This window comes from Gadus morhua, chromosome 9 (genome assembly GCF_902167405.1).
Source record: "Gadus morhua chromosome 9, gadMor3.0, whole genome shotgun sequence".
In the NCBI taxonomy this organism is placed as follows: domain Eukaryota; kingdom Metazoa; phylum Chordata; class Actinopteri; order Gadiformes; family Gadidae; genus Gadus; species Gadus morhua.
This window is the reverse complement of record NC_044056.1, coordinates 13,770,972-13,784,977: the sequence shown is the minus strand read 5'-3', so window position 1 is coordinate 13,784,977 and position 14,006 is coordinate 13,770,972. Positions and strand designations below refer to the sequence as shown.

The 14,006-nt window shown below is 44.5% G+C and overlaps 1 protein-coding gene across 2 annotated transcripts; it reads left to right on the top strand.

Annotated features, from left to right (window-relative positions):
• The first annotated feature begins 52 nt into the window (after positions 1 to 52).
• Positions 53 to 7,632, top strand: alkbh3 (alkB homolog 3, alpha-ketoglutarate dependent dioxygenase). 2 transcript variants are annotated; one of them, XM_030366570.1, is made up of 10 exons: positions 53 to 144; positions 468 to 548; positions 643 to 743; positions 838 to 872; positions 974 to 1,021; positions 1,805 to 1,908; positions 2,601 to 2,689; positions 2,776 to 2,991; positions 3,416 to 3,514; positions 6,773 to 7,632. In XM_030366570.1, the coding sequence occupies exons 2-10, from the start codon at positions 473 to 475 to the stop codon at positions 6,896 to 6,898; spliced, it is 894 nt and encodes a 297-aa protein (XP_030222430.1). In that variant the 5' UTR covers positions 53 to 144; positions 468 to 472; the 3' UTR covers positions 6,899 to 7,632. The 2 variants fall into 2 exon arrangements, with proteins under 2 accessions (XP_030222430.1, XP_030222429.1); XM_030366569.1 differs by having other exon boundaries at positions 640 to 743.
• The last annotated feature ends 6,374 nt before the right edge of the window (positions 7,633 to 14,006 follow it).

Genomic DNA, 14,006 nt, shown 5'->3' with positions numbered 1-14,006 from the left:
TAGCAAAATTCTATGAAAAGGAACCATGCTCCAAATCGTAGTTCCGGGTCGGAGTTATTTTCTTGTAACACGTGTTACACTAGCAAACCAGCAGAACCGTGTCCCAATCTCAAGAAACCGCACTTTCTTTTATTAAGCCGGCAGGTTGGTAAACCGTAATTCAAAACCTTATCAATGATAGTCTAGTGCTAACAAAGCAGTGACGTTTGTAAACTATTTTTTTTTTTATAAAATAAGAGCTAGGGAGTAGGGATCAGATGTAACATGTTACCCAGCTGTGCTTATTATGAAAGTTGCTTATATTCGAGGTTTTCCTCTGACAAATTCAAACGCATTTAAGCATAGCGTGTCTTGTTGAATTTATTCTGTTAGATTGATCAACCTGACGTAATTAAAGCAAGCAATGCTAGCTACACTATTGTCTAAGATATAGTTCATGTCTATCTGCCAACGTCCGACCTCTATAGATGTGATGTCTGATAAGCGCCAGCGTGCCAGAGTCCAGGGGTCCTGGGCCAAACAGGTACCCAAACAACCAAGAGTAGCAGGTAGGTTCATAGACTGCACTATGTTGTTGGGGCTTTTGACTACATACCAACTGTGAAACAATCCTGGACCTATTTAATATGTATTTCACAGCAGGAGCTGTATCCAACAACCTGCCAACCAGAAATGTAAACTCGACTGCGTCTTGGGGGATTGGATCGGAGCAAAAAGCGTTTGACTTTCAACAGCCTACCGAGGTAGAAGATACATTCAAAAGGAGACGAAATACAATTGGTTTATGTCTCTATTTCACGGGAAATGTTTTCCTTTCCTTCCCTTTCCTGGTCTTAGACAGTCAGAAAAGCTCCTGCTGAGAAGCTGATAGAGTAAGAGTCAGATGTTACTACTTTACAGATGCTCAGACTAAACTTTAATATTCATTGACATATTAATTTACTCTTGATAAACGTGTTATTTCTGCACACAGACTTGCCGGTGATCATGTCATTAGCAATGGACCCTCAGGTGTCTCCAGGTAAGGGCAGTGTTCCCCACAGACCTGCAGAGAACATGGACTTGCCAAAGTCGTCCCAAGAAACACAACATTTCCAAGATTATTAAGGATAGCTAAATTTAATTAAACAAAGTTATTTACAAATTGTCTTCTACCTAACTGAAAGCATGGTGGTTATAATGATGTTGAGGATGATGAGGATGATGATGGCAATGAAGAGGAAGCAGATGAGAAGCATCTGGCTTCATCCTGTTCTTGTCACCTTTGTTGTAAGTTGAGGTTATTCCACTAGATGGCAGTCATCCCTTTTTTATTAAGCTATGTCCATTGCCACAGTCTGTAGTCCCTGTTGTATGTGTTGTTTAGTACCACATACAACGGGGACTGCAAAAGTACACTCAGCAGTGTTACTACTATGTCTGTAGCGGACATCTGAAATGAACAGATATGTGAGCATCGTTGCTTATATTTTTTAACAGTACATCTACCCTAGGGATCGTAACCTCAGTCATAGTTTGTTGTCTCAAGTTTAGACCTCATCTCTTGAACCATCTCCAAATATTATGCATATTTTGTATTTATTCTCTCAATACATAGCTGAACAAAGTCAGTTGGGTTGCTCATCTACCAAGAAGTTTGACTTGATAAGGTTTAGAATCCTGCAACCAAAGTTATTTTCATCCTTACGGTAGCAGTCAACAGCTTGTTTTTCAAGACCGCTTTACTGGCCACTGCCAGTAAAAGGGTATTTGAAATAACTTTTACGACTGATTCCATCGTCTCTTTGTGTGCGTGTGTGGGAAGACTGTGTCTGGTTCCTTGGTTTCTGGAACAGAAGGAGGCTGACTGGATCTTCAGTAAGCTGTTAGAAGAGCTGCCCTGGTCCCAGAAAACCAACTATAGACAAGGTTTGAAACCACATTTACATAAACTAATAAACCAAATCAATATAAAACATTTATTGCATGAAATAATATATAAACACAAGTAAAAATATATAAATTTATCTTCTCTATTCTTTTCCCTTTGTAAAAACGATGACTAACATTTTCCAACAAAATAACAATCTCTATTTTCTGATGTTATCTGTTCTTCATGGCAAGAGTTAAGCCTTTCCTAATGGGTTATTGAGATCCTCACAACAAGCTGTTAGCCTACCACCTCAGGCCCTGTCCCAGACATCACAGCATTATGAACTGGCAGAGCAGACACTGGTTGTTGGAAGAGGTCAAGCTTTTCCCAGAGAGAAAGATAGACACATATAAGGCCAACAAGACCAAAGAAGGAGAGCGAGAGAGAGAGAGCTGAAATCAGGTTGTCGTCATTGGATGTTGACCAGCGTGTAATGATAAGAGCCAAAAGTAATCCGTGTTTCAAAGTAAGCACAATGCTCAGACTTTAGGCCCGCTTTCATCATGCAGCTAAAGATTGCAAGTCTGCTGCAGATGAATGAAAGCACAGACAATTCAAATGTGTGTGTGTGTGTGTGTGTGTGTGTGTGTGTGTGTGTGTGTGTGTGTGTGTGTGTGTGTGTGTGTGTGTGTGTGTGTGTGTGTGTGTGTGTGTGTGTGTGTGTGTGTGTGTGTGTGTGTGGTTTCAGGTGATGGCTACGAGGAGCCTCGGTTAACCTGCTGGTTCGGAGAGTTGCCCTACACCTATGCAAACTCAACAATGGCGGCCAACACACAGGTGGAACGCACACAAGCATCTCTTGAATGGTGTGCCGTACCTATTCCCTCTTCCTCCTCTCGCTCACGGCTCACTCCCTCACCCAGTGGAGCCCTTTGCTGCTGAGCCTGCGGGAGAAGGTGCAGGAGGCGTGCGGCGACGGCAGCAGCTTCAACTCCCTGCTGTGTAACCTGTACCGCGACGGCAAGGACAGCATTGGCTGGCACAGCGACGACGAGGCCTCCCTGGGGCCCGCCCCCACCATCGCCTCCCTCAGCCTGGGAGACACCCGGTTGTTCAGCCTGCGCAAACAGCCCCCGCCGGTGAGAGGGGGCCCGCTCTGGGCGGTGTCCGTGCTCCTTCATCTCCGTTTGTACTGTTCGTGCATTGATTAGATTTGTATGGGATGTTTATATTAAAAGTGGAAAGGGGCCTACCCAGCACTTTTTACCAGATGGGGAAAATCGATGATCTTGGTTTATCAATTGATAATACCTGTTTGTGCGCTTGTATTTATTCATGAAATGAAGAAGAGTAGGTGTGGGTGCCTGTGACAACGTGATACTTTTATGCCAAATAGGGAATACGAATAGAAGAAGGACCGTCGCTTATTCTATAGTGTGTGTGTGTGTGTGTGTGTGTGTGTGTGTGTGTGTGTGTGTGTGTGTGTGTGTGTGTGTGTGTGTGTGTGTGTGTGTGTGTGTGTGTGTGTGTGTGTGTGTGTGTGTGCGTGCGCGTGCGCTCCAGGAAGAGAACGGCGACTATACCTATGTGGAGAGGGTTCGGGTCCCTCTGGGCCATGGATCATTGCTCGTGATGGACGGCGCCACACAGGATGACTGGCAGGTACAATCCGGCAACAATGTGGCTTATCTCAACTCTATGTTTATAGTGCATTACATGGTGTTATCGGTGACCTAATCCGTCATCAATGCATTAGGTCACAAGGTCACACATGTTCACAACCCATGCCAAACCTTTTAAGCTAGTACCATCATTTTAAGTATGGAGCGCTGTTATAGATGAAGTGCGCCACAGACCGAAGCATTATTCGATATGTTTAGAAGAAGCTTAACCCTCCCTTCGACGCGGACATTAAAGTCAACCGATGTCCAGATTTGTGCTCCACACACCCATACACTCAAACACACAAAGGCCTTAATCTGTAGGCGTCCAAGAACCTTTAGCCTCTATTGGATGCAGCCGTCAGCATCAACCGCTGCCCTGAGAGGGCTCCTCCCAAGGCACTTCAACGTCACGAAAGAACGCAACTTGAGTTTGAGCAGAGTAGAGAGTTCCCACTGGTCCAACTGGTTAGCGGATATCGGCCAAAGCATAGGCTTTTACACATGAGTTCTCTATCACAGTGCTATTTTAGTTACATGGACAAAATGGTATAGATTATTATGTTGAAGGTTATTCAAGACATTACTTCTGCCAGGAAGCAGTTTTTGCCCGTTGCTTTGTTAGTACCAAGCATGCAACAGAGATTTTAAACAGCAACATAGTTGACAGATTGTTATTAAAGTTTGCCAGAGAATGCATTTCAGTTGGGGTTCAGTTGTGGACCACATGATTTACATTTGGAGCATTTTCAATCTGCCCTCACTCAAATGGCAGTCAGCCATATTGTCAATTGACTCTGCTTCTACAACTTCAAAATACACACACACGCACACACACACACCATGGATTACTTCTCTTACATTCTTAGTCTTAAAATAGGCCCCCATTAATAATCCCTATATTGTGAACACTAGTTAGGGGGAAATACAGACCCTACAAATTGTTAAGTTTTTTTATAAATAAACAAATGTTTATCTCTTATCTGAAACATGTCTTTATGGTCAAATAAACCAGTTCAGGTTTTGTGGGCATTTTGTTCTAGATCTGATCATCAAGACAGAACCACACACCCCCTCTTCTTTCTCCTATAGACAGAGCCACGCCCCCTCCTCTCTCCTATAGACAGAACCACACACCCCCTCTTCTCTCTCCTATAGACAGAGCCACGCCCCCTCCTCTCTCCTACAGACAGAGCCACGCCCCCTCCTCTCTCCTATAGACAGAGCCACGCCCCCTCTTCTCTCTCCTATAGACAGAGCCACGCCCCCTCCTCTCTCCTATAGACAGAGCCACGCCCCCTCTTCTCTCTCCTATAGACAGAGCCACGCCCCCTCCACTCTCCTACAGACAGAGCCACGCCCCCTCTTCTCTCTCCTACAGACAGAGCCACGCCCCCTCTTCTCTCTCCTACAGACAGAGCCACGCCCCCTCTTCTCTCTTCTACAGACAGAGCCACGCCCCCTCCTCTCTCCTACAGACAGAGCCACGCCCCCTCCTCTCTCCTACAGACAGAGCCACGCCCCTTCTCTCTCCTACAGACAGAGCCACGCCCCTTCTCTCTCCTACAGACAGAGCCACGCCCCCTCCTCTCTCCTACAGACAGAGCCACGCCCCCTCCTCTCTCCTACAGACAGAGCCACAACCCATAATGGCAAGTCAAATGCCTCCAGCACAGTGCTCCCCTAGCTCCCTCTCTGCTATGTCTGACCCCCACCCACTGGAGGTGATCTGTGCCCTGTGTATTGCACTGAACCATCACATGAATCCGTCACCAGGTTCATGGAACTAGCCTGTAACTCAGTGAGCCTCTTTATTCACAAATTACTGAACAAAGTACATCTCATTAAAGTGATACAGTAATCAGTAATATCTTGACAGCTATGGGAGGCAACAGGATTCTCTCAGGGCAGAAAGCATTCAACCGACAATTCTCGTTTAAAAGCATCTTTAAGTAATTTATATCACAAACAATGTGATATGAACAACTGTTGCAAATTGACATGGAAAAGTGTATTGTTCCTATTAATTATTGTTTATGATGGTTTTTGGCTCTCTCTTCAAAAAGCAAATCCCCCTCCCTAACGTTAGAAAGTGTATATATTCACGGTGAGGATATTTCTAAATAAAAATGTTGTGTATTGAATGCATACTGCTAGTTATAGCAAGCAGGACGAAGGCAGGAAGTGTTCCGCAATGGAAAGATTGTGTTACATGACGGGGTGAGAAAGAAGACAGGCAGAGAGATTCAGTGTTTTATGGGGACAGTTAGGTGAGAGCTCTCCTAAATCCTCCAACAACCTTGAGGGAACCTTCAAGAAAAAAAAGAAAATACTATCCGGCCGTAAGTCTCCTATTTCCAGCCCAATACGAAGTGTGGTTCAGACATAAGTTAAGGCCAGACGTTTTGAATGGTAGTTGATTGTTTAGTTAAATATTCAGCCGGGTCTGTCTGTCCTCAATGCAGAAGTGTGGTTGTGTTGTCGGGGGATTTGAGAGGGTTTACACTTGGCACTTGAACTCTTCCTCTGAGACAATTTGTTTCTGTTAACATTAGGGAGAAAAGTAGTCAGACTTTCTGTTATATAAATGTAGTCAAATGTTATTAGTACATTTTCTCAATAAACACAGCATGTTTTCCATTAGCTCTGTTGCTAAGAAGTGATCTAAAGAACTTTGTGACCTACTGCTAGGACTCTTGGTGCAGGCATTCCTTCTGGAAACAGCCGTAACCTACGGGCTGTGGGGCTACAGTAACCGGCTGATATAGAGCTGGAGATGGAATTACTAGATTATTTGTAATTGTGGATTTCTGTTGTAACACTTAAAGTCAGAGTTTGAGGGAAATCCAGCTGGGTTACAGCTGGTTGCCCTTCTCAAAGTTACCATTCAGAGCACTGTGGACGTTTGGAGAGGTTGGAGGGAAACTTCCACCCAGATTCTGCATGGAGTCTGACTGAGGGCATGAGTTTCTAAACCTTCTCCCTTCAAATGTTTGTCTAAATGCTTGTCTGCAAACTTGCTCGGATAGGCTTTTTGCACAGTGACACAAGACCCATTCTGTCAATACAACAGCTACAACTAACAACAGATCCCTATCAATACGTATATTCATGCAGCTCTATGAAGGATGCATCACAGAGGGTTGTACTTGTGTCACGGGCTGGTTTCAGAGTAGACTTCCATTTTTCCATATGGACGTGAACAAAGGTTTGAGGTTAAATCTACAAAAATGTCCGCCCCTGTCTCTCCGTTCAACAGCACCAGGTGGCTAAAGAGTACCATGACCGGGGTCCACGCATCAACCTCACCTTCCGAACCATCTACCCTGAGCCCCAGGGTCACAGGCCGGGCTCCAAGCTCCGCGTCACAGGCCACCCCTCGTAGAAGGCCGGCCCCGGAGGAGCAGCTGGCTCGGGGTACAGACACAGCCACGTCTGATGGCCGTCACTGGTAACCCTCGACCAGGGACTAGTGAGACGCCAGAAGTTGTGGACGTGGACACAGTGGGGGGGAGAATGTTGCTCTTCCAAGAGGTAGCCCCTCAAACCGCTCAGAGAAGTGGATCGATGTGTGTAGAATACTGGAGCAAAGGAAGGGGCTCAGTGAGGGAATAGGGGGGCTAGGATGTTACTGGAGAACAGTGTTTACGGTTTGTATGGCAGTTCACGTCACACGGTTTGATTTAAGTGCTCCTTCACCTGTTAATGTTTGGAAAGGGCCTACAGGCCCAACATGAGTGTATTTCACTGTGGACCCTCCCTTAGGCTGAGGGCATCCTTTAAGCGACTACAATATACACAATCCCAAGGCTTGTTTTTCTTTCATAAGTGATTTCAGACGCAACAGGGCTTGCTGTTATGAGTAAACGAGGAGAGTAAAGTGGGTGTTGGAGCCCATTTAGGCGTAGACTTGTTCGGTTATGGGGTGGCTCAGTGTTTTAAGGAAGCCTCCCTATGTGTTTATGTGTGCAGGTTTTCTGTTAAGGTGTTTACATGTTTGATATTCGACAGGGATATTTGCTGTTTCAAATATCTTTAAATTACAATTCTATAACTAATCCATTTTATGTCTGATCATGAATGTAAATACATGTGCAATAAAAGGGCATTGGAATTAAATCTACTGCTGGTTATTTCTTATATCCCACGATGCATCCCATGCATCTTGGGTTTTAACCCAAGATGATCATTCTACTTAGGGTTAGTGTTATATATTGTGTTTATTACATCCTTTATGGACTGGTTGGTCCTGAATACTGTAATACATTTATGAAATTGTCTTCACACAAAACAATGTATCAAGGGGACATATTAGATGGGGCAATTTTAAAGTAAAACCATTTGTATTGGTAAGAAGTACCTTTAACAAGAACCAAGGTTTCCAGCTGGGTCCTTTTACAACTGCTAATGGGTAGATGGAGCTAAAAGGTTTGCCTTTCACAGCAGTCATCAATATCAATGTCAATGTGAATTTCCGTTTACACAATAACATGATGCACAAGAAGTGAAAATGAATGTTGTAGTGCAAATAGTCTCATATTTTGTACTACATCACCCTCAATGTGTGTGTGTGTGTGTGTGTGTGTGTGTGTGTGTGTGTGTGTGTGTGTGTGTGTGTGTGTGTGTGTGTGTGTGTGTGTGTGTGTGTGTGTGTGTGTGTGTGTGTGTGTGTGTGTGTGTGTGTGTGTGTGAGGGGGGGGGGGGGGTGTTTATCAGTTTACAGGTGTACCCAAGGAGACACAGAGGGGGTCCTAGCACATTGTGTAATGGGTCAGGGGATGTTTGATGGGTCCCACTGTTGGGAAGGAGCACTTCACACTGAGCCACATGCCTTCTTACTGGCGTTAATGCCAGACCGGGAAGCTCCCCATCGGCACCTATTGTCTGTGAAGAGAACAACATATTGCATAATGTGCTTCCACCTGGCCCCGTGATCTGTCACTAAGAAGACATGTGCTTTTGATCTCAAAGCAGATTTGCCCGGCACTGTTTGTACTGTTTCTGTCTTATCTCTCCGGGCTCTATGCACATAGCTTACGCAGAAATCCCTACACAATGTCAATGTGTGGACACAAAATAGCAAAATGAGCGAACTTCAACATTGACTGTACTCCAGATAATCATTGTGCTGTTCATTTTCACGGTATGCTGACACATGGTGTGTTAATCTACTCTCTCCGTGGAGGAGTTGAAGCACCGAAACCTTTCCTTGGGTCCGTACTCAACTCCTGTGGGAAGCATCCTTCAACATTGTACACACGTGAGTGAGGCTGTGTTGTATTCACATATTTACGGCCCTGTTATATATGTTATTTATATTGTACCTGTGTGTATTGTGTGTGTGTGTGTGTGTATGTGCTTTGTTGGATGTGCTTGGTGGTCTACGCTTCATTTTTTTCCATGGCGACCATCGTGGGGCTCCTGCTGGTTATGGGGTGGGAAGGCGGCCTGGGAAGGCTCTGACCCATACGCTCGGGCCTCCCAGTCCCCTCCGTCTTTTGGCTCTCATATACTCTGCTCTTCCCTCCCCTCCTTCTGTCCTCTCTCTTCTCCTCTCCTCTCCCCTCCTCCCCTCTGCTCTCCTCTTTCCGCCCCTCCTCCTGTCCTCTCATCTCCTATGTTATCCCCTCCTCCCCTCCCCTCTCCTCTCCTCTCCTCTTTTCTCCCCTCGTCTCCTTCCTCTCCTCTCCCCTCCTCCTCCCCTCCTCCCCTCACCTTCTAGCATGTCGTCTCTCCAAGTCACTCTCGGTTCAGAGTTCTCTGATCTGTTTGAGTTATTGCATTGGAAAAATATTGCTGCCCTCTCCCAATGATCACTAAGGCTATCTCAACAAATTGGCCATAATAATGAAGGTTGGGCTTGGAATTGCATGAACACACGTTTTACTAAAGGGTCGTCACCCTCGAAAAGAAATACATGAGCATTAGCTGATTAGATCAGTAATCCAGTCACTCCACTGTGACTGGATTACTCACTCCACTCAACCTTGTTTCCGTTCATGCACTAATCATAGGTGCATGGGAGGAGTGTGACGTGTGAGTAAGTCCGATACTTATGTCTCTCTTATTGCTGTCTCCTGGAAGTCCTCCCGTTCTCCGAAGTCATCCCCCCCTACTATAAACACGTCACAAAATAAATACAAAGGCTCTGATCTTTTGATTTAGTAGGCTACAGGTCAGGTCAGACCAGCAGATCATCTAAACCAATGCAGACAGTGAAATGCCAACTAGTGCACTGACGTCCCCACCTGGCCCCTCCCCCGCTAACTCATCTTCAGCTCATAGATAAGAATTAAATAAGTCAGGAATCGACCACGACTAATATTTGGAGAAACGGGGTAAATAAAAATCCTTTTAATTGTTTTAATAATACAAATATATACATGGGGGCAGGCAACGAATTTCTCCCCCCCCCCCCCTTGCAGATTTGGGCCCTCGGCGACCGCCTGGGTTGCCTCTGCCTAGCAACGCCTCTGAGCTCCTTCTCCTTCTCCCTGATGGCGGTGGTCATGCGAGGGCGATGAGGTCAGATGGTTAAGATCTGAGTGGTCAGGGTCAGAGTGGTGGGGTCTGGCCATGGCTTTGGTTCCAGTCCCTTGTCTCATGGGGCCAATAAGGCCAACGGGTTGAGCTTAACATGAGTGTGGGTTACCCTGTGATGTGCAGTAAAGAAACTGCAGTTGAAGATCATCCAATCCTTCGTCCTCCCTTCCCCTATGTCCATAACGTCTCAATGAGAACGAGAAAGTTCCGCTTGTTTGCAATATATTGACATGTACGATTGTGTTTTGATATGGTCAAATATAGTCTTTTCAAAATAAAGCTATGTGACTGGCAAACAGCTCTGTTGTTTTAATGCCAATCCACTGTCTTTAAATAGACTTCAACCCACAGTGATTCACTGGTTCTCAGGCTCACTTGGACCGGTTCTGTTACCACGAATACACATGTTTCATTTGTGCGCTTGTGCGGGTGTGTGCTACATTTCTTTTGTTGATGGAGAAGACGCTTAATCGCTATTGCAAGGTATAGGGATTTAAACATTGAGTCATTCAATAGTCTGCTGAAATTACATCCATAAGGAGTAAAGAAAGCATCTACGTCTAAAGTGGCTTGTGTGTTTTTAGAGAAGTCAACATAAAAATGAAAAAAATGTAAGGTCCAACTCTTGTTAGAATGACACACAAACACTTATTCCACTGAATAAACAGCAGTTTTATAATATTGTTTGACTTACAAACTCCTCCCCCCCCCCCCCCCCACATCTTCCCCATTAAAGAGTTCACCAGCCGCCCTGACATTTGGGGCCGATGCCATGGAGATTAGGTGGTAGTTTGGCGGTGGGTAGCGTAGGGTGAGGTAGCCTGTGGCATGTTCCTCAACGTCTGATCTCATGGGCCTGACTATTGGCTTTTCCCCTCAGACCCCGGCCTTATCTGTCTAGATCACTCCCCCTCTCTCTCTCTCTCTCTCTCTCTCTCTCTCTCTCTCTCTCTCTCTCTCTCTCTCTCTCTCTCTCTCTCTCTCTCTCTCTCTCTCTCTCTCTCTCTCTCTCTCTCTCTCTCTCTCTCTCTCTCTCTCTCTCTCTCTCTCTCTCTCTCTCTCTCTCTCTCTCTCTCTCTCTCTCTCTCTCTCTCTCTCTCTCTCTCTCTCTCTCTCTAGCTCTCCAGCTCTGTTCCTCTCTCTTATGGCCATTCTTGTCTGTCTGTCTGTCTGTCTGTCTGTCTGTATATTATATTATAATTGTGAAATGTAATATTCTGTGGATGTTGTATACCTTTTTGTGTTGGTTTTTGTTAGAGTTAGAAAGACAAAAAGGGAAAAACATTTAGTGAGGGAAGTGAGTGACCATAGGCTGACCTGAAACCAGCCTCAGGCCGGGCCGCAGCCTACTGACACCATCGATCAGCCAGTGACGCTCACTCTCACTTAACTGCAGTTTAATACAATCAAAAGGCAGGGTAGGTTTGATGTTTATAAATGTTTAACTGTGTTTTGGTTTGTTGTTATACATCTGCATCTATATACGCTAGCAATGAAGCTAAATGGAGAAATTAATTGTATGGGTTTTGTTTTGTGTATTTATTGAGGCCAGAACAATTGCTATTCTCTTCAGAATATGTCCTGAAGACACGATAATCTAATCTTTATCAACCGCATTTGCGCGTCTATATTTTTGCAATCTTGTGGATGATCTCATTTGGTGTTTTGACTGTAGACATGCATTAAAAAGGTCAAGGAAGGAGCTAGAGGTAAAACTTTGTTTCATGGAATATGGTTACCTTTGGCACAAAACAACAACTCTACAAGAACAGCACAAGTGAGATTTGTTCATATAATAAACCATAATTCTAACTTAACCAAACTCCAAATAGTCCACTCTCTCCGTTTCTACCTGGTAGACTTACACTTTCCCATTAGCTGAAACTTTATTGCTGTCCTGCTTTTTGTGGATTGTTCTTCTCCAGCCACGTTGTCTCTAACTCCATTGAGATGGCAAATGCTAGAGAAAGGAAATAGACCAAATATCCTCTAATAAGCAAAACTAGCATTTTTGCTAGCCATGAGCACACAACAACTCCATGCATATCAGATAAAACTATTTCCGACCAGTATGGCTGAAATTTGTTCATAGGATTCAACAGTGAATATCGTCTGATATGCATCTGATCATTTGTATGCGACAAACAATCTCCTGTTCCCAGCCTATTTAGACGTCACCTGGTTATCTGACTCCAGCAGAGTGAAGGCTGGTCTCAACCTGAAGGATGATCAAGGTGAGGAATGAAGCTTAAAGCTAGTATATTTCCACGCTGGAAAACACAGATTATTTCCCAGCTGCCACAGCTTGTGCAGATGCCCCATGAGATCAGCTGTTTGAGAATCCATGATGATAGAGGAAATGGGTCTTGGTCTATCAATATAAGTTAACATAGGGTCAGCTACAAATGGGGTGCTACTAGGAGTTATTTTGCTAGAACCTCTCTTTACTTAATTGGATCTGAATACACAACACACACGTACAGATACACACAGACACATACACACAAAATCACACACACACACACACACACACACACACACACACACACACACACACACACACACACACACACACACACACACACACACACACACAGTCATACCTGCATACACATCATAAATACTCATACACACATGCACAGTAACGACCACCACACATATTTAAAAGCTAATAGAAATGTAATGTGATAATAACCAGCAGCTGACAGCTAGATTGGGACACCTTAAACTTAAATAGATCCAAGGGGTATTTATCAACCTATTGAGGACATGTGTGTGGGACGGATATATGTTAGAGAGGGACATTTGCAGTGTGTATATGAGTCCATGCATTCAAATTGTATATTTAGATATAATTGGTAGGTACATATGTACACAATTGTGTGTGTGTCAGGTTTGCCGACGGGCTCGCCATATAAATCTCGTATTATGCCACGGTCATAATGCGTGATGGAACAGCGGCCTTTTTAGGGTCTTCCGTCACTCCGTGTGAATGGGGAAGACCACACGATCCTCCTGACGGGAAACGTGTCAGCCCAGCAAGCATGGATGTGTTGCGACACAATCAAAGACTCTGCCACTGGTGACACCATGACATCATTTCAGAGGGTGTGGTTCCAATAGTGGTATCACTGCTTGTGTTACCGTATGGGTTACCATGTCGACAGCTATGTGAACTGCCTATGAGAAGTATTTGAGGCCTGAGTGCGATCACTAAACCGTCTTTCAAATGACTCATCGTTTCACAAATGCCATTCAGTAAATGTGTTTTGCCGAATGCATCTATTTATACATTACATAAGACAAAGATGAATTCAGATGTGTGAATGCTTGCTGCTTAACAAACCCAATAGCCTCTGATGCAGCAGTGTTTTTAAATGTTGTTTCACTTCTTGCTAATCAAATATAGCTGTTCTATCAGCTGAATATTAAAGGAATCTGACATTCCTTCTCATTACTGGCCCCTTTGGCTGTAAAGTGAACTGCAGCCTGCTTGAGCTTGTGCATTCAGAGTATTGGTGTGCGAAGTCTGTGGGATGAGGCAATAAGAATCATATAATGTTAGTTATACTCATAAAGAAAAATTAAATATAAGTATAAGGTATAAAATAAGGCATTCTTGCCATTATCCGCGCAGACGTCACTTCCTTCCCTTTTCCCAGCAAAACCGACCCAGTTAGAATATAATAGAAATCAGCCCGCGTAGGAATCCTTCTACACAACGAAGAGAGACATCACAAGCTGTCACCTTTTGCGTGCAAAAGGTGAGAGGTGTGTTTCTTGTAGATACACAGGCACCTACATGACTCTCACACAACATTTGTCCGCCTGTGTCGACTCTGACGTGAAGGAATCTGCCAGTATGTACACTGTAAGCAGTGACAACAGCCACCCGCGTTTGTTTGTCTTTTCAATTTACGTTTTTACTCATGTTTAAATTGATCTCTCTT

Coding starts and splice junctions, on each gene's coding strand:
- alkbh3 (XM_030366569.1), top strand. CDS start 473: ATGTCTGATAAGCGCCAGCGTGCCAGAGTCCAGGGGTCCTGGGCCAAA. Junction 873..973: donor CCTGCTGAGAAGCTGATAGA/GTAAGAGTCAGA, acceptor TTCTGCACACAG/ACTTGCCGGTGATCATGTCA. Junction 3,515..6,772: donor CCACACAGGATGACTGGCAG/GTACAATCCGGC, acceptor TCCGTTCAACAG/CACCAGGTGGCTAAAGAGTA.